The 23,448-nt window shown below is 35.5% G+C and overlaps 3 protein-coding genes across 11 annotated transcripts; 1 reads left to right on the top strand and 2 right to left on the bottom strand.

Moving 5' to 3' along the window:
- Positions 1-392: 392 nt before the first annotated feature.
- Positions 393-8,834, bottom strand: LOC105459210 (integrin beta-PS-like). Its single transcript, XM_011705044.1, has 15 exons — positions 8,592-8,834; positions 7,304-7,511; positions 6,241-6,469; positions 5,979-6,078; positions 5,526-5,696; positions 5,339-5,437; positions 5,053-5,217; positions 4,655-4,813; positions 4,450-4,581; positions 3,937-4,239; positions 3,118-3,339; positions 1,669-1,785; positions 1,336-1,528; positions 635-774; positions 393-557 (listed from the first exon to the last, which is right to left on the bottom strand). The coding sequence occupies exons 1-15, from the start codon at positions 8,748-8,750 to the stop codon at positions 483-485; spliced, it is 2,472 nt and encodes an 823-aa protein (XP_011703346.1). The 5' UTR covers positions 8,751-8,834; the 3' UTR covers positions 393-482.
- Positions 8,835-9,006: 172 nt separating this feature from the next.
- On the top strand, positions 9,007-18,694 carry LOC105459211 (tyrosine-protein phosphatase non-receptor type 23). 4 transcript variants are annotated; one of them, XM_011705049.1, is made up of 16 exons: positions 9,007-9,087; positions 10,279-10,596; positions 10,793-10,995; positions 11,126-11,448; positions 11,539-11,651; positions 11,770-12,155; positions 12,328-12,675; positions 12,764-12,987; positions 13,137-13,369; positions 13,455-15,642; positions 15,728-16,260; positions 16,419-16,697; positions 16,841-17,025; positions 17,100-17,401; positions 17,471-17,626; positions 17,754-18,694. In XM_011705049.1, the coding sequence occupies exons 2-16, from the start codon at positions 10,510-10,512 to the stop codon at positions 17,879-17,881; spliced, it is 5,688 nt and encodes a 1,895-aa protein (XP_011703351.1). In that variant the 5' UTR covers positions 9,007-9,087; positions 10,279-10,509; the 3' UTR covers positions 17,882-18,694. The 4 variants fall into 4 exon arrangements, with proteins under 4 accessions (XP_011703351.1, XP_011703349.1, XP_011703350.1 ...); XM_011705047.1 differs by having other exon boundaries at positions 9,016-9,087; positions 10,168-10,596; XM_011705048.1 differs by lacking the exon at positions 9,007-9,087 and adding an exon at positions 9,358-10,121.
- Positions 18,695-18,737: 43 nt separating this feature from the next.
- On the bottom strand, positions 18,738-23,417 carry LOC105459208 (dolichyl-diphosphooligosaccharide--protein glycosyltransferase subunit STT3A). Of its 6 annotated transcripts, none has more exons than XM_011705041.1 (12): positions 23,151-23,417; positions 22,203-22,362; positions 21,943-22,110; positions 21,691-21,851; positions 21,203-21,592; positions 20,946-21,099; positions 20,606-20,844; positions 20,293-20,457; positions 19,994-20,182; positions 19,555-19,774; positions 19,107-19,295; positions 18,738-19,015 (listed from the first exon to the last, which is right to left on the bottom strand). In XM_011705041.1, the coding sequence occupies exons 2-12, from the start codon at positions 22,297-22,299 to the stop codon at positions 18,870-18,872; spliced, it is 2,118 nt and encodes a 705-aa protein (XP_011703343.1). In that variant the 5' UTR covers positions 22,300-22,362; positions 23,151-23,417; the 3' UTR covers positions 18,738-18,869. The 6 variants fall into 6 exon arrangements, with proteins under 6 accessions (XP_011703343.1, XP_011703340.1, XP_011703341.1 ...); XM_011705038.1 differs by having other exon boundaries at positions 23,158-23,417; XM_011705039.1 differs by having other exon boundaries at positions 23,187-23,417.
- Positions 23,418-23,448: the final 31 nt, after the last annotated feature.

Raw genomic sequence — 23,448 nt, 5'->3', positions numbered from 1 at the left:
TAAAACTTAATATTCAATATTAAAAATAAAATAATAAATTATATTACTTCTAAAAATAATTAGTTTCTCGTATAAGAAACTAATCTATATAAGAACTGATTAATGAAAAATAACATTTGTTATTTTTTAATGTGTTATTATTCAGTGCGTACACGGAAAGAACGATTTTGTTGAAAGGTCTAAAAATTTTGCTAAAAACAGATCTAAAAATAATTTTTTGTTGAATCATCAAAATAATTTGTTGGAATGTTAAAACTGATAAGCATATATTGCTATAAAACGTTTTGATATTTTAGCAATCACTTTGACTTTTGCACAAAATTATTTTAATTATTGAACAAAAATTATTTTTAGATTTTGATTCACCAAAATTGTTCTTTCCGTGTAAAAAATAAAATTAAAAACTTTTATTAACAAAATTATTATAACAAAGTTCGTAATATCACAACGTGAGTCTAAAGTTATAAATTATTAATTTTTAATTAATTTGTGGCGTAGTCCTTGAACATTGGATTGGAGAAAGTCGATGTAGCTTGTTTGTACAAGGGATTCTCGCCCTGAAACATTTCGACATATTGGCGTTTCACTAATCTTGTAGTCACGGGATCGGAAATAATGAGGAATAGCGACTCACTCTGTCCCATTTGGCGAGGGCGCGCTCCTTCTCAAACTTGGCATATTCCCTCTTGTCGTGGATGCTCGTGAGGATCTTCCAAATGAGGAGAATCAGGAAACCGATGATGACGGTGCTTATGACGACGCCCAGCGCAACACCTACGGGAGAAAGTAAATTCTAGTCCATCTTGTATCTTCTCACATATGTTCCATCGTATACGTAAGTGCAACCAACGCACGAAAATACTGATATTTTCGAACATCATTGCATAAATGATAATTCAGATTATATTTTAAAACATTGTTTTTTAGAAAAATTTTACTAAAAATTTATAGCATACGTACGTAACATAAATATAACTTCTTAATAAAATTTTCCTCGAAAGTACAGTTTTTGAATGTAGGATTAGGAAGAAAGAAAGATAGAGAGAGAGAAACAGAACAGAATAGGCGTAAAGTAATAACATAAAAAACATTAGACAATTTTTGAAAAATATGTTATATGCAGATGTGCATTATTAATCTTATCATGTAATTAATTAATCGTTAGTTAATTACATAATGAGATTAATAACGGTTAATTAAACCGTTTAATGTTATTTATTAATCTTGTTTAACTTATCGAAGAGATTATAATGAGATATAAATTATGTTATTTTGTGATGAAGGTGCCATACAAAATATAATTATATAATTCATATAATGAGATAACAAGATTACCGAAAACGTTAATGGGCGTTGGGCAAGCTCTTTCTTGCTGGGCTTGAATCTTGAAGATTTTAATATCTCCTCCAGTACCGGCTCTGTGATATTGGTATTTGAAAATAAACGTGCAGCCTGCATCCCCGGGTGTTCGACATATGCGGGCATCGGCTTCCTCGTCTTTCACAGGATCTTCCTCGACAGTATCAACCTACGAAGTAATAAGCAGTCCATTTGCATTCCATCGCAAATTATTATAATCACCCTCGTGCAACTTACGAAGTAGATATGTTATCGCGAAGTAGATCTATCGCTATTACGAAGTAGATATATAGAAGAAAAGATACTAACAATATCTATTTGATGCATGCACAAGTCACACTTTCCGTTTTTCGCGAGCGGTCCTGCGTTGTACGCTACGCACTCCACGCAGTCCTTCAGTTCCTCGCATCGTTGTCCTGGACATGTCTAAAATATGTTATAAATAAATAACTGTTTTGTAAAATTAACCCTTCGTTGGTTTGGTAATTTTTTATTGCTTATTTTAACACATTGGATCTGTGCAGAGACTCATCAGTAACTTTCCTGATATGTCCTTATTTGCACATCAATAAATGAGTTTGTGTATTTTATAAATATTATAATTTAAAGTATACAAAAGATAATCAAAATATAAATTTGTTTTAATCGTTATTTGAATTAGATTTTTAATGGTTTTTTTTATTGTAAAAAAATAGTGTTCCAATTTTACAATTAAACAAGTTTTGTACTATAAGAAAAAAAAAGTTATATATGCACAATAATCAAGATTCGATAATTATGGGTTCTTGTAATTTAATAATAATAACTTAAATTAGACCTCTGTATGTGAATTTTAAAATGTTTTTATCACATTTTGTTTTCTTATCACACAAAAATTGTGTTTTTTTATCTCGTGTTACGTCACAAAACGCAACTCTTTTATCAAGTTTATTTTTAAAAGTTTCATTGTTCAGTTAGCTCTCCAAAAATGTTTGTGAAATATAGAAAAGATTAGTTTTATTTTTTTTATTTTTACAAAAAATTACTGATTTGTCTATCTCTTATAAACTTAAAATGTTTCACAAATTTATAAACATCAATTTTCTTTACTTAAAATGTTCTCTGTCTTTTACATTTAGGTTTTACAAAGCCTGCAGCAATAATTATGTTTACTCTCTATGTCAAAAGCAAAAACAGATGAAAAATCTGATTGTTGCAGGTTGCTGTTACTAAACACTTTCTAAAACTTTTTTTATGCATGGCGGCTCCAATCTTCAAAATTCGAAAATCTTGAAAACACACATAAATAATTGTTTCTCTTATTAATCAATTTGACCCAATTAAATGCCAAACTAGGATTTAAATATTTTATTACTAAAAATTCTGGAACACATACATATAATAAATGCAAAGAGATGAAATGTGCATTTTCTAAATGCATCAATTCGTAAAAATCAAATGAAATAAGTAAATGTAATAATCAACAATTTAAATAATTTAATATGTCCATAGAGTATAAATAATATGTTTAATTTTAATTTTATTCTCGATCAGAAAGGTCTTCACAGATATATCATTTTCTTAGTCAGCCATATACGCGTTATGCACAATAATATTAATTTCATGTGAGACTTGTATGCGACTTGTATGCGGGTAATTGATTAGATAGATATAGAAATTTCAATGTAAAAACATTCGCGCATCCCTTTTTAGCCGTTTTTCTTTAACTTGTTTGTTGGAAGGAATCGTTGGTCGATTTCCTTACGCGCAAACACTCACGGGACACTCCTCGCAGTATTGTCCGGAATATCGGATATTGTCCCGCTCGTAGCAATGACAGCTGCCGCAGATGCAGATGCCGCGTCCGCTGCAAATCTCGACGTTCTCGCCCGACGGCGGGATGCATGTGCTGTTGGTCTCCTTGCAATCGCACGTTTCGCCACCCCATCCCGGCAAGCAATTGCAGGTACCGCATTCGCACTTGCCCCGTCCGCCGCAGACCTTAAACGGACAAAGAAGAGACGAATGGCGAACGTAATGGCGTACGTACAAAGGCGTGTAATTTGTCCTACCAACCGCCCTTATAAACGCCGCTGCCGCGCCCGCTCCAAGGCAAGATTGCCGTGTAACTTCCGCGCGAATTTGTTAAAAGTAACTATCAAGCGAGAGCACGATAGTTACGCGCGATAATAGAGATCTGCTACCTCCTTGGCTACCTTCTTTCGAGCATGTAATTTTTATTGTCTATATTGGCGCTAAATACTTATATACTCGTATATATATATATATATATACAATATGCTATTAAGTAGAAAATCAATATTTTCTACTTAAAAGCATTTCTACATATTGAACTATCTTCAGTATAGTTACAAGTAAACAATTTTTACTATAATATATAAAACATGAATTTATGTTTAGTTATATAATAGAATCGTGTATAATATATGTTAAGTGTTTTTATTAAAATACTATTAAGTACTTATATTTTGCGAAGAGTATTATATTATAGATTTTATCTTCGATTACGTTAAAATCCTACATATTTTGCGATCGTATCGTTAATTGCAATAATCTGTTTCTAATTGTGAGACATACCTGGCCGCCACTGCGTTTGCAAGAGAAATTGTCGCATTCGCAGTATTTCCCGTAAAACAATTCTTGCGGATTGTTCGGTCGTTTATCGCAGTCGCAGACACCACACTTGCATGTACCATGGCCGCTGCAAATCTCGGTGGTTTCATTATCGGGTTTACAGTCGATCAGCGAGATCAATTTGTCAACACCGACGTCGCTGCCCTTGCATTCGCATTGCTTCCCATAAAAACCGGGATTGCAGGAACACACGCCGCACATGGACGTACCTACATGATTGCATTCTGCTGCGTTCAGCTGATATTCCTGTTTCGCGAATGACGGTTTAAAATTTAACACGAAAAGTTATAAAGCAATCAGTATTATGCAAATTTGATTGCTCTTTTGAAAATATAAATAATGTCTTTTAATTGTATATTTTGAACACATTATATACGTAAAATGAATTTGTGCTAATTAAAAAATAGATTTTTTAGTTATTATTTCGAGCTAGTTTCTCTGCTTTAGTATATTTACCGGATGTCCAGGTTTCTCACAAGGACAGTCGCATATAATTTCTACGTCGATAGTCAAACTCTCACTAAGTCCTCTAGGCATGATCTCCATAGTTTGATGCCAATCCTTTGGATCTTCGGGACATTCCACAACCTGGTATCAATTAAGCCGTAATGAATCATATTGCTAATTGTGTGAGAAAAATATTTTCAATTTATTCGTGCACCTTAAGAACAATTTCAAACTCAATAACGTTGCCTACGCGAAGTCCTCCACATTCCTGACGCTCCAGCAACTCACCCGTTTTGTTTAAACATCGGGAGAAATATTTAATGTCGATCATCTTCGGCGCTGTATCGATTATCGTTACCGAGTCCACTAGTTTCTGTAAATTATATCAACATGATTATTATCACTCTTTCATCGTGTGCCCAGTTAGATAAAATAAGCTAAGTTAGTCTTCTAAAGTGAAATGAAATTATTAATTAATTTTCTATTAACTTATTGCGATTATGATACGAATTGAAATGTGAAACATAGGAAAATAATTTCCTAATATATAAATTGATAATTATATGTATTATAATAAAAACGTAATTGTTGATTACAAATACATATAATTACCTCGTATTCGCCGCTCACTAAAGCAACAACATTCTGCGAATCATTTTCTAGAGTTCCGGTTGAGGATCCGCTAATACTACGGCTTAATTGCTGATAAGCCGTATTTTTGTGATCAGGAACGGCGAAGATAATATTCATATTGTGCTCGCGCGCTTTTCTGTTGAGCTAAACGAACAAAAAGACTTTATTGAAGGTTTCCTTAAACGATTAAATTCATAATATATGTGTAAGTAAATAATACTCATGAAGAACGAAAGTAAGCAAATTATACTCGTTTTGTTCTTACCTGAGAAATCGATGGGTAATCCTGTAGAAGGGAGTGAGTGTAGAATCCTCTCTCGTCCAAATGGCACTTACAATCGTTGGGCTCCACTATTCCTGCAAGCTGAAAAAACAGTTAAGCAGTTATTTTTTTATCTTGAAGAAATTTTTACTACGGTCGGTTTATCTCGTGTTTCGCTTGGTTCACATACTTTACCGTCCCCGGCGATATGAAAAATCGCGTCGGTCGAGAATACAATAAGATGACGAGATTTTTGGCGCCAGCCGATTTCCTTGGTGCATACTATGACCTGCATAATCGCGTCGAGCCCGCCTTCGGGACCGTCTAGATTACCTGACACCGGCGCCGCTTGTACCTGATCCTATTTGTTATTATTATTAAGATTATTTGTGTTTAACAGATAAAAAATAACTACATGATAAAATCAAAAATGCACTAAATGAAGTTTCACAAGAGATATAGGATATACATGTGTATATACATATATATATATATATATGATAACATAGGATATATTCTATGTTTAATCAAAATATGATTTTAAAGAAATCGGAGCTTTTACTTTTATTATATTAAATTTTAATAGAATTTTCTTTTAGTTATTTTGATTAGTACATGTTGAATACACAACGGCGATTATTACCTCAAATAAAGCTACATTCTCCGTAAGAGGCATTTGATTTTTATAATCGTAAGGCGGTGCACATGGTTGTCCAGTTTTTAAAGTGCAAGGAGACGCCAATCTAATGTAAAAATTCAGTAAAATTATAAATCTATTATCAACACGATGCTATATATTCAACAATTACGACATTATAACAATTTCGAAGATTTTGATTAAATTATTTATTTAATTAAGCGAAATGTCTAATGTAATGATACACACATAACAAATATATAATTACTTATCGGGCTGCGTGCTAGTCATTGGTAAAACAACCTTATCTACAAAGCTGCCAAAGCCAATACGAAAATTCGACGTGAGATTTTGCATGGCATTGGCTAATTGTAGACCGAGTTTCGATAATTTGTCTCTATATGGCTCCATGGATGCCGACAGATCCATGAGATAATACAGATCCACAGGATAATCCTCCGCCTGACTGTATCTCATAGTGACACGATAGTCTTCTCCTATGAATAATTTATTTAATTTTTTTAACTGTGGGTTCATTAATTATGTGTAATATTATATAAGTATGTCAGAGATACACGATCTCTGTTTCAAAAACTTTCAAACTTTTTTTCTACAAGCCATATAACTAAAGTTACTAATTGAAATAATACGGAATTTTCTTTGAAATTTATCTCTAATTCTGTTGCGCGCATTTCTCTACATTATATTATTTATTTGCTGTAGTGCCAAAAATGAAACTGTTTTTGATGCTTGTCGAGCGTAAAAAAAATAATGTGTATTTAAACTATGTAGAAGAATTTTTAAAAACGCCAATTCGATCTGAAGTGAATCTTGGTGCTTAATAATAATATTTTTGTGTGAATCTTATAATATAGAGTGTTTTTATAATTATATTGTTTTATAGTTATATTGTACTTTATTATGAGTACGTCACAAAATTATCGGATGTTTTTCAACTTACATATTCTGTGGAACATTTTAAGACGAAAATTGTTAACGAGAATATTGAGGCTATAATAATATTTTTTTAATGCTATTTCGAATTGACCAATCAGTTTGCAACAAATTAGTGCAAAAATTATGTTAGAAATTTCCAAAATATATTTAATAAGGTTTTATATATTTTTTTAATAACAATAATTATTTTGTCGTAATTTCTAAAAAACTTTGTGTCTTATGATCATAAAAATCGAACATTTTTTTACTTAATATTTATTTATGTACTATTTAGTCTAATATTAGAATATTAATGTTCTATATTACAGTTTTGCAAGGAAATTTGAATTCAACGTATGTGAAAAAATTAAATCTTAATGAGATTTTTCTCTCACCTGGCCTGAGACGTAAGCGTATCCTCTGAGGTTGAACTTGAACAGGATCTTTACCCTTAATCGAGGATAACGGTCGATTTTCCAGGATGTTCATCATATTCTCGTGATGTATCACAGCTGATGATTGACACCAAAAGTCACCTTCTTTTAAATATGTTTGTTTAGACACGCATCGCAGCAAAGGAGCACTTACATTTTGTGTAGATACCTTAAAATCGCGAACAAAAATTCATTTATCAAAATTACCATTCTTATAGCTTAAAAAGTTATTAAAATTACAAGCGCATTTAAATTGAAAAACTTTCAATGCACTTAATGTGCAAAGAAAGCTGTATAATAGAAAAATTTACACTTTGTTAATTTTGATTATTGATTTTTATTCATTTTATTCATTTGTCCTTATTTTTATATCAAAATGACGACAAATGACGTCAACTTACTACACCTATCTGAGATCTTGAAAGCAATATTTCTTTTTTTCATTCGCATGACGCATGAAGAACTTTATTTAATATATGACAATTCCACCGAATGGATGATTACATTACGGACGATAGATAGATTTTCGATATATGCAGAAATTTACTCACACAAAAAAATAAAGATCTCACAAAACATTTTCTTAATTTAATATTGATTATAGAGTTATTTTTTAGTACAAAATAAAATTTTAAATTTTATAATTGATTTTTATGACATTTTTGAGAAATAATTTTTTACGTTTTGAGAGTAAATTTTCTTCCGGATCCTAAGGTAAACGTACCAGTGAATGAACATTTATCTATATCTGAACACATACACAAAATTTATTAATCTCAAATGCTCTTTTTTATTATAATATCAAAATTTAATTATAAAAATGTTTAAAAATTACAATTAAATTATAATATTATGAAAAAAAGCATTTAAAAATAAGTTTTGTAATACGTGTTCCGATATAGATACATGTTCAGTCACTAGTACATTTACTTACAATTAGATATTACAATTAGATATTAGAAAACTGACAGAAGAGACGAAAAAAATGCTTTCGTATTAAGCGCGAGTTGTGCAAAACAGTCATGCGGTACAATCGCGTGAGTTCACTCGGCGTATGAATCACCGGCGGCGGAACGCGAACGTCGTCGTCGGCGAACGTGCCCGTCGTAAGGGTGTAGTCGCAGGTGCGCGCTTCTCTCCGACGCTTCTCTCCCGCGTGGATCCCTCTCTCTCTCTCTCTCACTCTTACCGCGTGTCATCTCTAGCGGAGTTAGACCGCTCGTTAACGGCGCTTATAAATATTCATTACCGTCATCGAGCACCAGACGCATCGCGGCGTTTGCAGGCAGCTCGCGCAGGTCTGCCGGGATTCGCAGAGGCTCTCCCGATCGCGGTGCTGCGAAGTCGCGGCTACGAAGAGACGCGCCGTCACGAGGAGGAGGGCGATGATCATCGTCCACCGTGCCATCGTTCCCGTCTTACGTCGAACGTTTAATGCGAACCGCGGCGAGGCGAGCCGCGAACCGGCACGAACGATCGCTATCCGAAAGGATACTGCGGCATCCCGCGGAAATGACTCCGAGATAAAACGCGTCGCGGTAATACGCGTGATTAGGTAATCGTTCCTTCTCTCAACTTCAACATTTTTTCCTGGAATCGGAATGATTGAGTTTCTCGAGGAACACAGAGTTCGCCGGGCGCGGCACAGAGCGATGACGAATTTACTTTCAATGAGTCTTAATTAAAAACTTTACGCTCGCGGGTTTAAACGTGAGCGTCTTGTAAGCCAGGAATAGATGAATTATGTATGTATATTATAATATATTTAATAAGAATGGTCACTGTAATGACCGATTCAAATTTATGAGGAAAAAAAGGTAGCGATAAAAGAAAGATTTGTATATATTCGTATTATATGTATATACATATATAAAAATTAAATGATGTATAATATATTGACAGCATATAATTATAGCTGACAGAAATTATGAAAATAATTTTATTAATTTAATAATAATATTAAGTAACGTTTTATTGAAATAAAAACATGACGCATAGTTGTTTTATTTAATTAATATTAATTGTTACGTTATTAAATTAACAAAATTATTTTCAATTAGACTGCTGTTAGCTAATGCTGTTAATTTCATCATTTTCTTTTCGCCGTATAGATCGAGCTGATTGAAATCGATTCGGTTTGTGACGAAAATTATTAAATTAAATTTAATACAAAACAGCCTGTAATTCGAAAACAAAATTAAATATGACAATCAAATATATATTTCTTTTATTCGGCATATAAAATACAGGAAAGATTTAACATAAAGAAGAATTTAGCATAAAGAGATTAGCATAAAATATTTTGCATAATACTACGCAATTGTATGATTAATATTAGTTTGGAATTTATTTAATATTTTTGTTTGTTTTGGGAAAATAAGAAATGATTTTAGGAACTAAAACCTATTCTGCTAAATTCATTTGATATTTTGAAAAGTCAGTCTGACGCCATCTAGCGTTCTTCAATGAATTATAATCTATGTAAAGATTAGTGAATTATCCGACAGATAGCGCGCAAAAAGAAAAAATGTAAAAAAAAAGCGTCAAGTATATTATAAATTATTTTGTAAATGGCCATAAAAAAAGTGAAATAAAAACAATAAAAAACTCAAATATAACGGCATTAAAAACAGCTAACATGCTTCTCTCTGGTACAACGATAGGAACAGAAGAATCCAGCATTCAGGAAAATGTCAATGCAGATTGGAATAGGCAGCAGCCACAAAATTTTCGATGAGTTGGATTTCTCTGTTCCTATCACTATGCAATTATTACCTAAGTATGTATTATTTCTACTAAAGTACAAAATGACTGTGATTGGTCAGTTTCATAACTACAGATCTACGTGTTATTAAACTCGATTAAATAGTGACGTGTAAACGTACATAAGTCACTGCCGTCACATTTGAAATTTGAAATTCCCGCTCTAAAATAAGGTCTCGTACCTGTCGAGCGACTCCGTGGCCGCTTCCATGAACTATCGCCGTCTCGCGATTGTGTACGCAACTCAAGGGGACATTTCTCGTCACTTATACGTATTCATATGTAGTCGTGATCGGAGAGTGGTGTATGTTGTCGTCGATTGAATCCACCACCCCCGACAAGTTTGACAGATGACCGACTGTCAACGTTCGACGAGTTTGACAAAGTGAGGAAAGCGCATCGACATGGAGGCAGTGCCGAGATTGCCGATGATATGGTTTCAACTAAAAGTCAGTCCGGAGCCGACCACTTTCGGGCCGAAGCTCAAACAGGTACCGAGTTTTATCTCTTTTTCTTTCATATCTAATTATATAGTCGATTTTCGCGACGCTTCGCAAATCCGCTGTTTGCGCGAAATGTCAAAGTGTTAAGAGCAACTTGTCACCACAGTCGTCATTTTTTGATGATTTTTCGTTTGCTTCTCTGTTTTTGCTTCCCTTGTGTATTTCTTCTTTTTTTTTTTTACAGTACATACAAGATTTTTACAACGAGGAACCTGAGTCATATAACAATGAGATACACCAATTGGAAAGCTTACGCTCGATGGCAGTTAGACCACCAGTCGACATGGCTGGGTGTGCTCTGCTTAAGAAATATTATTGCCAGTTGCATTTTCTTCAAAGCAGATTTCCCATGTACAAAGAAGGACCTGCCGCAGTCACATTCACATGGTATAAAATACTTTTCATTATACTTTGTGCATATTTAATTGTTTAACATTTAGTCCAATTGTATATATAAATTGGTAATCATGGATTTGTTTTTTTGATTTATTAAACCATATGATGTTTTTTTTTTTAGGAGAGACGCTTATGCGAACTTGGTGTGCTCATTGAGTAGCATTCGTTTTGAGATTATATCGATTTTATATAATATTGGAGCAATGCACAGCCAACTGGGCGCACGGACTGAGAGAAACAGTGCAGACGGAATGAAAATGGCGTGTACTCATTTCCAGTGCGCAGCGTGGGCCTTTGAACACCTGAAGAACAGTTTTCCTCAACCGTCTGGTATTGATCTGTCACCGGAATTAATGACGTTCATGCATCAGCTCTCCTTGGCGCAAGCTCAAGAGTGCATATTGGAAAAGAGCATGCTGGACAATCGTAAGCCAACAATTGTAGGTATGTCATCGGCTGTCAGTTTTGTAATTCGATTGTTATAGCAACTGTTTAGTTCGATCTGTCAGTGTACAAGATATATGTGTTGTGCAGCAAAAGTGGCAAAGCAAATAGTAGATTACTTTACTATGGCTTCAACCACTTTGGACCAAGGTGGAGGTGATGATGGGACTATATCCGATACTGTGGGCAACAAAATTTATAAGGTAAGTCAAATTATAATTTATGTACTTGAATTATTTCACACGTTTTTATGAGTCTGAAATGTTGCTTTGTTTAAATCGATGATACTAAGTAATCAATGATGTTCATAATTTTTTTCAGAGCTGGAAACGCTACGTCAAGTTTAAAAAAGCGTATCACATGGCCGTCACGTATCTTTATCAAGGTCTTGCTGCGGAGGAACAGAGGAAGATGGGAGAGCGCGTAGCTTTTTATAATGCTGCCCTAGCGTCTCTCAACGAGGCACACACGATTTACGATTTTGCAAACGTTAAAGAGGAAAAAGCCGCGGTGGAAGAATCGCTCACGTTTACCAACGATGTAATCGAAGGCAAGAGAAAAGCCGCTAAAAACGAGAACGATTTTATTTACCACGAAGAAGTGCCTGAAAAAGAAAGCCTTCCTACTGTGAAAGGCGCGTCTTTGGTTAAAGGAATATCGTTTAACATAAATGACCCAGAGGTATCAGGACAAGATATATTTGCAAGGTAATTTTATTTCGTATTTTGATGTCCTTTTATTGCATGTAGTTCAATTTTTTTATCATTAAATTGAGAACATAAATGACAAAATTATTATTTGTCTGTTATAATATTTTTTAATAGAATATTCATAGTTCTTTTTTTTATATAAGTTTAATATTTATATGTTGTTCCACAGATTTGTTCCTATGAAAGTACACGAAGCTAATTCTCTTTATTCGGAGGAAAAAGCCAAAATATTGCGTTTTATTGGAGCCAAAATTGATGAAAAAGATCAATATCTTAATACTTATCTCACATCGTTGAAGCTGGAACATATGAATTTATGGGATCCTGATGCGCAAACTTCAGAATGGGAATGCTTACCTCTGCCGGAAGAGTTGCTCGAACGATGTGCTGCGCTTAATGCAAAACAACACATTATTCAAGATTTAGTAGATATTATGGGAAAATTATCTGAAACAAGCCAAGATGTTGAGAAAGTATTAAAAGAAATATCAAAATTTTTATTGGATGAGGAACAAAAGTATGAATTATGCACCTTTTGTTAAAAATTTTAAGCCTGTGATATCATCGACTATTCTATTGCAGTTAGAATTTAATTTTTTTTATAGGGAAAAACAATATCAAGATGCAGTAGGTAAGAGACCACCATCGATAGTAGCAACAGATTTAACCAGAGAAGCTAATAAATATGAGGAGGCACACAACAAGGCTTCTGAGAGTAATCAAGCTCTTCACAAAGCAATAACAATGCATGTAAAGAATTTAAAAATTCTCGCGCAGCCATTAGCTGATTTAATGGCTCAGATCCCTTCACCAAATGTGCATCTTGCAGGTAATTTTTATATAAGTTTCCTAAGTAGAATTTTATATATATATATATATATATATATAATTAATATACTATAAAATAATTATAATAATTTAAATAACTTATTGAATACGAGTTTAGCATACGAATTCACATTCTTTTAATGTTTTCAGATCAAGGTTCCGAAAAGTCACAAACTAAAGAAATAGAGAAAATGCATACTAAAGAACTGAAACGTGTTTTAAGTAAAGTAGACGAGATGCGAATGCAGAGACTTGATTTGCTTACCAAATTACGAGATCAAATTGTCCAGGACGATCTGACGCGCTTACTAGTCACGGCTACGTCTGAATCCGTCTCTCTGGATCGTCTGTTTAAGGACCAGATTAGCAAGCATCAAAGTTTGGTTAGTAAATAATTTCACGTGAATTTTTTTTTTTTTTTCTAATCTGCAACGATTGAACGAAAGAGCTTATAATATTGGATTGCAGGTGAGCTTAATCGAACAAAATCTTGCTGCACAAGATAACATATTAGCAGCTCTAACGGATGCGTATGCGCAGACTGCTAACGTACGTAAAAACGTGGAGGAAGTACTGAAACGCAGAGAAATGACCATAACTTCTTTAATCAATTCTTACGACGCGTACGAGGACTTGCTGGCGAAATCGAGCAAGGGCTTGGAGTTTTATAGGAAATTAGAGATAAATGTTACGAAGCTGTTGCAGCGAGTTAAGAGTACGTGTAAAGTGCAGGAAGAAGAGCGAGAGCAGATACTCGCGCAGGACAATAAGAACACGTATGAGAAAGTCGACGCGACAATACCGTCGACTTACGATCAAGCACGTCCTCGATCTGGTAACGGCCTGAAGCTGAAGGATTATTTGAACACCAGAGTCGAAGGTGGTACCGGTTATCAAAATCCATATTACAACTTGTATAAAGGGTCGCACGTCACGTCGATGCAGATTGATTCGAAATCGTTGGCAACTGACATGGGAAACAAAAACGTAATTCAATCTCCAAGTCCAATACCCGTATCGGAAATTCCGTCCGCGGCTGCGAAGTCATCGCAACATTATTATCCCGCGACGTACGCCGATTACAGAACAAGCTCGCCGTATCCGTACGGCACGCAGACTTATTATGAAAATCCGGTTGCTAATAGCATCTTGAATCAGAGCTACTTGCCGACCACCACGAGCACCACGAGCGTCTATCAGCAGCCGACTCTGTCCACGCCAACTGCAGGCGTGTCTAATTCGAGTGTACAATATCCTGCCAGTCCTTCCTATCTACCTAACGGACAGGCTCTACCCACAGCCACCGGACAGGACAAATTCCGCGATGTCTCTTCTAACTACAACGTTTCCAGCACCACTTTGCAGTACGACGCTTATCAGTCCCCGACGGGTTATAACAGCTACAACATTGCGACGCCGTACGTTTCCAATCAAGAGAAAGTTACGGTTAAGAGCGGAACGGCTGAAACATCCACGCATATTCAGCCAGTACCGCAAATGCCCGTCTCTGCGATCGGAGCCGCCGCCGCAGCAGCAGCAGCAGCAGCAGCGAGCAGCACCGTGTCGACGGATGGCCAAGGGCAAACTTTGTACGGCGTTGTGCAACAAGCTCAGCAGTACGATAACCAGCCGAAGACAACTTTAAGCCAAGAGATGTTTCACGGTGTTCAGAACGCTGCTAGATCTCAGCAAGCGATGCCGGCCAAGGACAACACGTTGGCGCAGAACTACTCGCTTCCTCAGACTGCCCATTCCGAAATCACATATCCGCAGAGCTATCAGAGCGCCACGTATTACAATCCGGCGGAGTTGCAGGCCCAGCGAGTCCCGTACACTCAGGACACGTACGACACGGCTGTCGTTCCTCCGATGCAATCGCCGCAACCGAGCACGAGCAATCAGTCCGTACATTCCGCACCGTCAACCAACGAGGCCTCAGTGCCGTACTCTTCGAGTTTACACGGCGTTAATCCTGTCCAGTATTCGCAGCAGACCGCTACAGACTCGAGCACGCAGAATTACACGGATAAAACGTACGCCGTGTACGGCACGCAGGTGCAAATCAACGCTGTGACACCGAATTATCCAGGTACTTATCAGAATTATCAGCACGGTGCCGCTGGCACGCCGTACGAGCAGACCGGCATGCTGCCCGGGGACGCGTCCGGCACGTACGCCTACATGAACAGCTCGAGCAGCTCGGAAATAATACAAAGCCACGCGAAACCGACGCCGACGACGGTGCAGAGTTACTCGCAATCGTACCAATACTCGCAGCAGGCTCCTTACTCGGGATACGTGCAGTATCCAAATTATACGCAGGGTCAAAGTTACGCCTACATGCAAGGCGCGCATGGAACAAATGCAATGCCGTACGCGTATAGTCCTGCTAACCAGGCGCAGGGTTATACTTACCCGTCCAATCCGCAAGGTGCACCGACCTCTCAATCGTTGGAGGCGATGGTAACGTCCTCCACCAATGTTACGGCCAGTGGTATTTATCAGCAGCAGGAGACAAACGCAAGATACACGAACGCGGGCAATAACGCTGTAGTCAGTCAAACGCCATCCTCACAATACAGCCAAGATTATCAGCCTCAGACTGGAAACGATACGTACTACACCACGCCTTACGGCCTTCAAATGCAGGGCCAAGGTATGTTACATCCCTTCTAATATTGTCATTGCGTTTTCTCACGTGTAAAAGAGTCATTTTGTCATTTCGAGTCATTTCGTTTCAGCTGGTTCGGTAACGAGGCCTGAAAATTACACGAATTATAATCAGACGTACATGCAAGCCGTCAATAACGGGACGAACACAACAACGAGCGCTAATCCGATGAAACTCACGACCAAATCCGAGGAACCGAAATCGAACGTCGATCTTCTTTCGGACCTTGACATCACTATAAATCATGCGCCTCTTGTGCCTGAAGTGCGACCTCTTTCTGCGGTACAGAAAAAAGAGGAGGCGACAGCGGACGCGGAAGATGATAAGGCAGAAAAAAGCGAGCAAGACAAATCTTGTAAAACTGAACCAGAAGTCGCAGCTCCCACTGAAGACAAAAGTGATCATGAGAATTTACAGATTGTATGGGACACATGGTATAATGACGTTCAACCGAAGAAAGATCCTCTAGGAGAACCGGCAGCTCTACAAAAGTTCATTAATGATGTTGAGAAGTATGAAAAGTTTGTAGATAGCTTACTCGTAAAAACTTTAAGCGGAGCAACGAATCTCGATATCAAGTGGAAAGAAGTTCAGGACTTCGAGGTAAGTTTAAAATAAATTTCGTTAATATTCTGCTAGCTACATCTTACAATCAAGTGAAGAACACGTTTTTTTTTTTTTTTTTTTTTTTTTTTAAGAGAGAATTTAGAGAATTTACGTAAGTACGTTCGAGTTTATTAAAGTTATCTTTTCTCTTTCAGGAACGAGAAAATGGAAAACAATCGAGTACCGTAGCGTTAGCTCACTCGTCCGAAAATCGAACAATTGATTGTATTCCATATGATACGACACGAGTACAAATATCGTCGTCGGATGTTTCGTCATATATAAATGCGTCTCACATCATGGAAATCACACAGTGGATACCTACAGCGTTTATTATAACTCAAACACCTTTAACAGATAAATTAGACGTTTTTTGGACGATGGTCTGGGAACAAGAGAGTGAAGTTATTGCATGCTTAGCTTCTGATACTCAGGTTTGTGTGTACAGAAATAATATATATTTCTATAACACGGTTAAAAAACTTAAAAAGGCTATGTATTAAAATTAATTTTTTCAAATTATATTTTTTTATTTTTCAAAATTTTCATTTTCTAATAATAAAGAAATTTTTTGTAGTTGAATGGAGAATTATATTGGCCCATAAGTGAAGAGGACAACTTAGACGTAGGAAATTTTACCATTTCATTAAAGAAAATAGTTAACCATACAACTTACATTCAAAGAACTCTTTCTATTCAACATAACAAAAAGAAATCTGAGAGAGTCATTGTACACATGCAATTTCTTGTGTGGCCTTCAAAGTAAGTTAAACTCTGTAAATTGAAATACTTAAAAAGTACCCGTACAGATTATATAATACATCTTGTTTTTCCAGTGGTTTTCCGAGTAGTCCCGGCGCTATACTCGCATTTTCGAGCGACGTGATGACAGAGCAGGCATTAAGACGCTGTTCTCCCAAGCCCGTAATTGTACATTGTTTAGACGGCGGTTCGTTGAGCAGCCTGTTTTTAGTGGCCGCTGCGACTGTATGTCACATACGAGCTGATTGTGGAATCGTGGATGTACCGCTGGTTTTTAAAGGCCTTGCGAAATGCCGTAAACAAGTCGTAAATAAGGAATCGCTGTTATTTGCATACAGACTCGTTTTGTACCACGCTCAGGACATTTTAATGAAACGTAAGAGAAATAATTTCTCATGATATCGTCAATGAAATACTATTCCAACGATATGCTGTCTTGTCTCAGGTGGCATTCTGTCATCTACGCGGGCCACATTTGACAATCTGGATGGATTCAAAGGGAACAAGGAGAAAACATCCCGAAAGTTACAGTGCCATCCTTCGGACGATTTTCTTCATAATCTCGGGGTGGGAATGCAACGCCCTGATTCTGAGCAATCGGGTACGCAATTACCAAAAATATTGTAAATTGATTTGTAATAGTTCTGTAAAAGTTTTAAACAAGCAATTTACCAAGCATTAGTTATTTCAATTTTTGTAGAATTTTTTAATTTTTTATTTTATTTTAGGAAAAACACAAACAATTTTAACAAGCGATAGCACGTCGAGTAAAAGTTCATCGTCACAAGAAAAATCTAATGGCAGAGTCATTGATCCCTTGAGTCAATTGGATCCTTTGTGGTCCATCAGAAGATAATCATACAACGCTAGGAATGTAATTTCCGCTGTGCAGCTTTAAACGATTATTTAAACGAAATAGGCATTCCTATCTTTGTTAAAGTGATTGATAAAAATTATTGAGTTAGAATTTTTAAGATAGCTTGTATAAATAATGTTATAATATGGAATTAAAGAGGAACACAATGCATCTAAATTAGCCTTGAAAAAAAAGACATTTATTCAAATATTTGTGTGCTAATCCTTAAGTTTTAACAGTTTTACTGTCTGTTATATATATATAATATAATATATATATATATATATATAGAATAAAAAATATAAAACACATGCCTCCTATTTGTATTCATTTTTCATGTTTATACATTTCAATTGGCCTAAACAATGCAATCCAACTGCATTGCTCCGTTTTTATACTTCAATATATTTAGGCTGTAATGTATGATTAATTAGGTAAATATAACGTACTTGTATTTACTTAGCGATTTAATATAATTAATTTTATATATTTCTGACTATACCTGTTTCCATGAGAAATGATTATAATATAAACTTTGTGACACATTCATGTCGAACAGAATTCATTCGCAGATAACAAAGATATTTTAGACAATATAATTGTTCGATAATAATATAGCGCATTGAATGCGAAATATTTATTATAGAGAATCTATATTTAAAGCATAGGCTTACGCTAATGTCCATAAACGAATGCGATATTCTAATAGTCATGTTATCCAGTATTATGTATGGCGATTTTTTTAAGGACGCTGCCGAAATATATGCTAAACATATATATCTTTCAAAATTCTAATAAATTGCAATACAGCAATATTTATATTTATGCTATTTTTTTATCTTCATGACATTTCATTTATAAAAATTTCAGTTACAATGCGATGAGCAATAATACATATGTATGTATTAATTTTCGCATCAAAAAGATTTATTTAGACGTTATGGCAATGGATTTTTGTCTATGCAAATCGCGCGGTGTCAGAATATTTTTAAGTCCCCCTGTTTCGTAAATCTTTCACTTTGTAAATTCGCACAAGCCAATGTTCCGTCGTGTACGCTTCTTCCAACGTATTCAATTCAAAATCCTTGTTTCCAATCTCCATATTTCTCACTCGGTCGTAACCCGAAGGTTTGCCTGTTCAAAAAGTTCAATGATACAATAATCAATGCAAAACTGATCTGTTCTACAATTTTGCTTACAATTTTGATAAAGCAAAAAGACTTACCGCCTTCAGTGTAGACTTGGCCAAATCTGTAGTAACACATTTTGTACATGAGACAATTGAGCAAAATTGGAGATCCCTCTTTATCCACTCGGAATTCACCCGCGGAGTTATAATAATCCCACTCGGTTATGGATTTTCCTTTTTCTGTACTGCCACCAATGCGCACCATCCATAGGAACTTATTTATGTCTAATTAAAATATATATATAAATATATGTATAAAAACTTTTATAATAAATTTAAACAATCGATTTTTATTTGTCAATTATAATAATCTAAATAGAGAAATAACTGACACATGAGAGCAATCAACTCATAGTCAGGTTCAATATTAATCGTCATTTCTTGTATACTTCGATATATGCATAAAGAGTGAGGTAAACCCATTTTACCGTTTTGAGAACAATAAACTACAAATAAAATGTTGAAATAATTGTGTTATATTCACCATCTGATGAGTAGCCAGTGAGCCCTCCGAAAATCACAAGGACATAGTTGACATCTAATTCTCTCATAATCTCGTAAGCCTTTTCCTCGGAACTCGCCATTGCCTGGCCGACTCTTGATATGTGCGTATTATTCCATGTATTATTGTCTACTAAAATAGTACGATTTGCCATCGCAGTTATCTGATACCCATAATCCCACCAAGACATTATTTTAGCATTCTAAAAAGAAAAAGATGAATTTTATGATTTGTTTTAATATTTTCTTTCCATTCCAAATATTTTTTTCATGTCAGTTTGCAATTTTCTAACAAAGTACGATATATTATTTATCTATTTATATATGTACTTTTAGACAAATACTTAAATTTATAATTCTAATCCAGATGTTTAATCTGAAAATTCATTTGTATCTGAAATAATACAAAAAAAGTGACTAACCTCGGGTGTATTCATACGTAGCCAGTAATACGCTTCTCTAAAATCATCAAAAATCATCCGTCCACCGTCGGGTGATCGTGCAGACAATACAATACTAGGTGAGCTATAAGCTTCTGCTGTAACCCACGTGCAATGAAAGGTATAAGACAGGAAGAGTATACCCATTACTGCGATGAAAAATGAGGCGATCTGAAAATATTTTTATTTCTATACATTCTTAATTTAACGTTACTTTTCCTACGTTCACATGTCGTATCTCACAAGGCATATTTATTTTTCTCGAAATATTAGAAACTTACCTCACTCCTCAAGATATAATTATTTTCAAATTTCTTGGCTTTCTTATCGACAACTTTTCCACTTTCAACTTGCTTCATGTAAGTAACCAGTAGAGAAGATGCTCCAATTCCACCCAAGATGCACATTACTGGAGCAAGTACTAACATTAAACGTACCATTACTCCCTAAAATATTAAATATTAAAATATTAATAATTCAACGTATATTATTACATATAAAATTTATATTAAAAAAATAGATATGTAAAAACATGTATATATATTTAAAATATATGTTTAAAATTGCAATATTATCTTATATACTTTTACTTACTGCAAAATATAAACTCGTAACTCCGTACAAAATTAAGAAAATGTTTGAGTCTGTTAACTTAGAAAAACAAAAGTATAAGCCTGATGGGAATAGAAATACAAGTATCTGTAGATCAAAGTAAAAAGAACTCCATGACGTTGGCTGATGCTCCGAAACAGAAGCAATTATTGGAATATGATTTTTTGCATAAGATGGATCGAGCAGAGAATAAAAGCGTCCAGTCCAAGGTGATATTTTTCCTTAAAAAAATTAAACAATGTGCATAAGAGAATATAAGTGAAGTAATACATTTAATTAACTTAATTATATATTAAACAAAAAAAAAGTACAAGATCAGTACCTGTGATGGTTAAAATACCACCAACTATGCACGATGTTGTAATCACCACGGCAAGCAGAGCACGGAATAGTATCTCGAACTCTTTTTGGGACAATTTACTCCGCAAGTAATCTACTAAAGCGTGTATTTGACAAAGGCCAAAAACGCCCAATGCCTGTGAGAAACGAACGAAGTAAGTAAAATTGTACACAGAATTTCGAGTTAAATGCTGACATCTAACATTTCAAAAGTGTCTTAAAAATATTATTGCAACTTACAAGCATGTGCTCGGAACTCTGAACGGGTTGGAAACCAACAAACGAGATTTGCATAGATAAGATGGTTCCTAAGCAATACAAAATGCTGTACGCGATGTATATCCTGTGGGAGAATCTGCCAGTCACCATCAACGTCAGCACGTGCAACGGAATCAAGTTGATCAGAAAGACATATCCGCCCCACGAAGACACCATGTAGAAGTAAGCCAGCGCGGCGCACGTGGCCCAACATATCGCTCCTGTTTTCACAGCTTTGATCCACATGTAGTACGTGAATAGCATACAAAAGATCGCTATGCCTTCATTGTCATAAGAGCCCGCAACTGACCGGGATATGTAACCAGGAACAATTGCGATCATTGCAGCTGCGAATAGGCCTGATGCGGAATCCTAAGAAGATAAAATAAACATGACAGAATATTGTTGCTGCATCGATTTCAAAGAAGACAATGCTACATACTGCAACCAGCAAAAAATATAAACTGTACCTTTAATTCTTTGGTAAGCAGATAAGTAATAATTGTTGTTAAACTTGAAAACAACGGAGCGAGGAAGACACAAATGTTGCGTATATCTAGTGTAATGTTCAGTAACCACGAGATACGATACAGTGCTGCTGAAGTTATCATTAAGCCGGGATATATGGTACCTGTAAAATTCATTTTTCAAATATTAAGTTGTTCTTTCTCCTCTCGGTGTATTCATTTCGTGTCAAAATTTGTCAAGCGTATAATCAATACCTCCTATTATCCTGCCAAGCGGATACCAAACGCGATCGTCGAACCAATTGTGAAAACTGTAGAATCCATTTTCAGCCAAATATTTTGTGGTGCGATAATTGAAGTACGGATCAAATTCATGAATGACACTTTCAAATCTTAATACCGAGAACAAACGCGTTGCAAATGCTGGAAAAGATATTGCAATATAAAGGTGAGTGAACACAGCTGACATTTTTCTAATAAAATAAATCAAAATATGAAGGTAATAATAAACATACATAAAATTGCTGCTAAGGAAAGCACGGTTAATTTCAAAAGTGTTTCTTGCTTCTGCGCCGTCATGCGCAGCCCCCGCGTCTTTAACAAGGTCGCCATGTCGATGCGATGGAACGCACAGCAATTTTAAATAAAATAAATTCTGTCTCTTACAGCATCAATCTGCAAACAAATCAAAGTTCTTTCAGACACCGCTTTCCTCCATGTATACTCCAGATCAGAAATTTGGAAACACAGAACTCATAAAAACAGGGAAATTGATAAAATTGCAGATAAACTGCAACACACATAATTATATAAAAACACCGATAAATCGTAGATAAACTATGTTTTTAGTTTTATACAATAATTATTGAATTTGAAGAATTATTGTTAAAAAGTACATTGGCAGTGTTTAGCAGAAAAAACAGCTTTGCAACTGTTTTCTGTGAGATTTTTTAATATGATTGATTATTCTAAATCTGTTCCTCACTGATTTAAATATATAAACTAATCACATTAAGAATATGATTACAACAGTTGCAAAGCTTTTTCTACCGAGTGCACTGCCGTAATGAATATTTGAATAGGTAATCGCAAAAATGTCTATATTTTTGAAAAGTATTTCCAAACTTTTGAATGTACACTTGCGTGACGCATTGTACGCGCATTATTATTGTCAATCAAAAAGGTTTTGCGTAATGTAACGTAGATAAATCTCTAATTTTTAAGGAACGATAGATAACAAGTAATTCCATGTATAGCTTAAGCACATGCTCCCATTATTATTCGAGGAGGTTATAATTGGAACGGCAGAGGAAAAAAACGCCGAATTAATCGCGAGCGACGAGCGTCTCCGTTCCGAAATACAACGCACGGCTCCCTAATTTTGACGGATGTCTGACGCGTCTCCGACAATACGTATGCATCCGCAAGCAACGCCGGGTAGGTGAGGTAGGTCCGTCACTGACCACGTACACAAAATTACCGGCCGGTGACATATGTACCTATGTACACGTCGATTCACATACTTTACTCTTCCGTATCGTGCGTACGTCTGAGCGTCGCTTCAACGGCTTCCGAAAGTTCGGGAGAGACTTACGAAATTACTTTATACAAGAAATGCGTAAACACAACGTGGCCATTTAAATTATTAACAGAAACGCCAGACAACATTCCAAATGAAAAAGCCATAGATCATGATCCACACGATTGGAAGAAGATCAAATGGGTTGAAGAGGTATATAAGAAGATGACTTTAGCGTCATC

The sequence above is a fragment of the Wasmannia auropunctata genome, unplaced genomic scaffold (assembly GCF_000956235.1).
Source record: "Wasmannia auropunctata unplaced genomic scaffold, wasmannia.A_1.0 LD334204.1, whole genome shotgun sequence".
Lineage (NCBI taxonomy): Eukaryota > Metazoa > Arthropoda > Insecta > Hymenoptera > Formicidae > Wasmannia > Wasmannia auropunctata.
The sequence above is the reverse complement of the archived record's forward strand: the minus strand, read 5'-3'. Positions and strand labels throughout refer to the sequence as shown.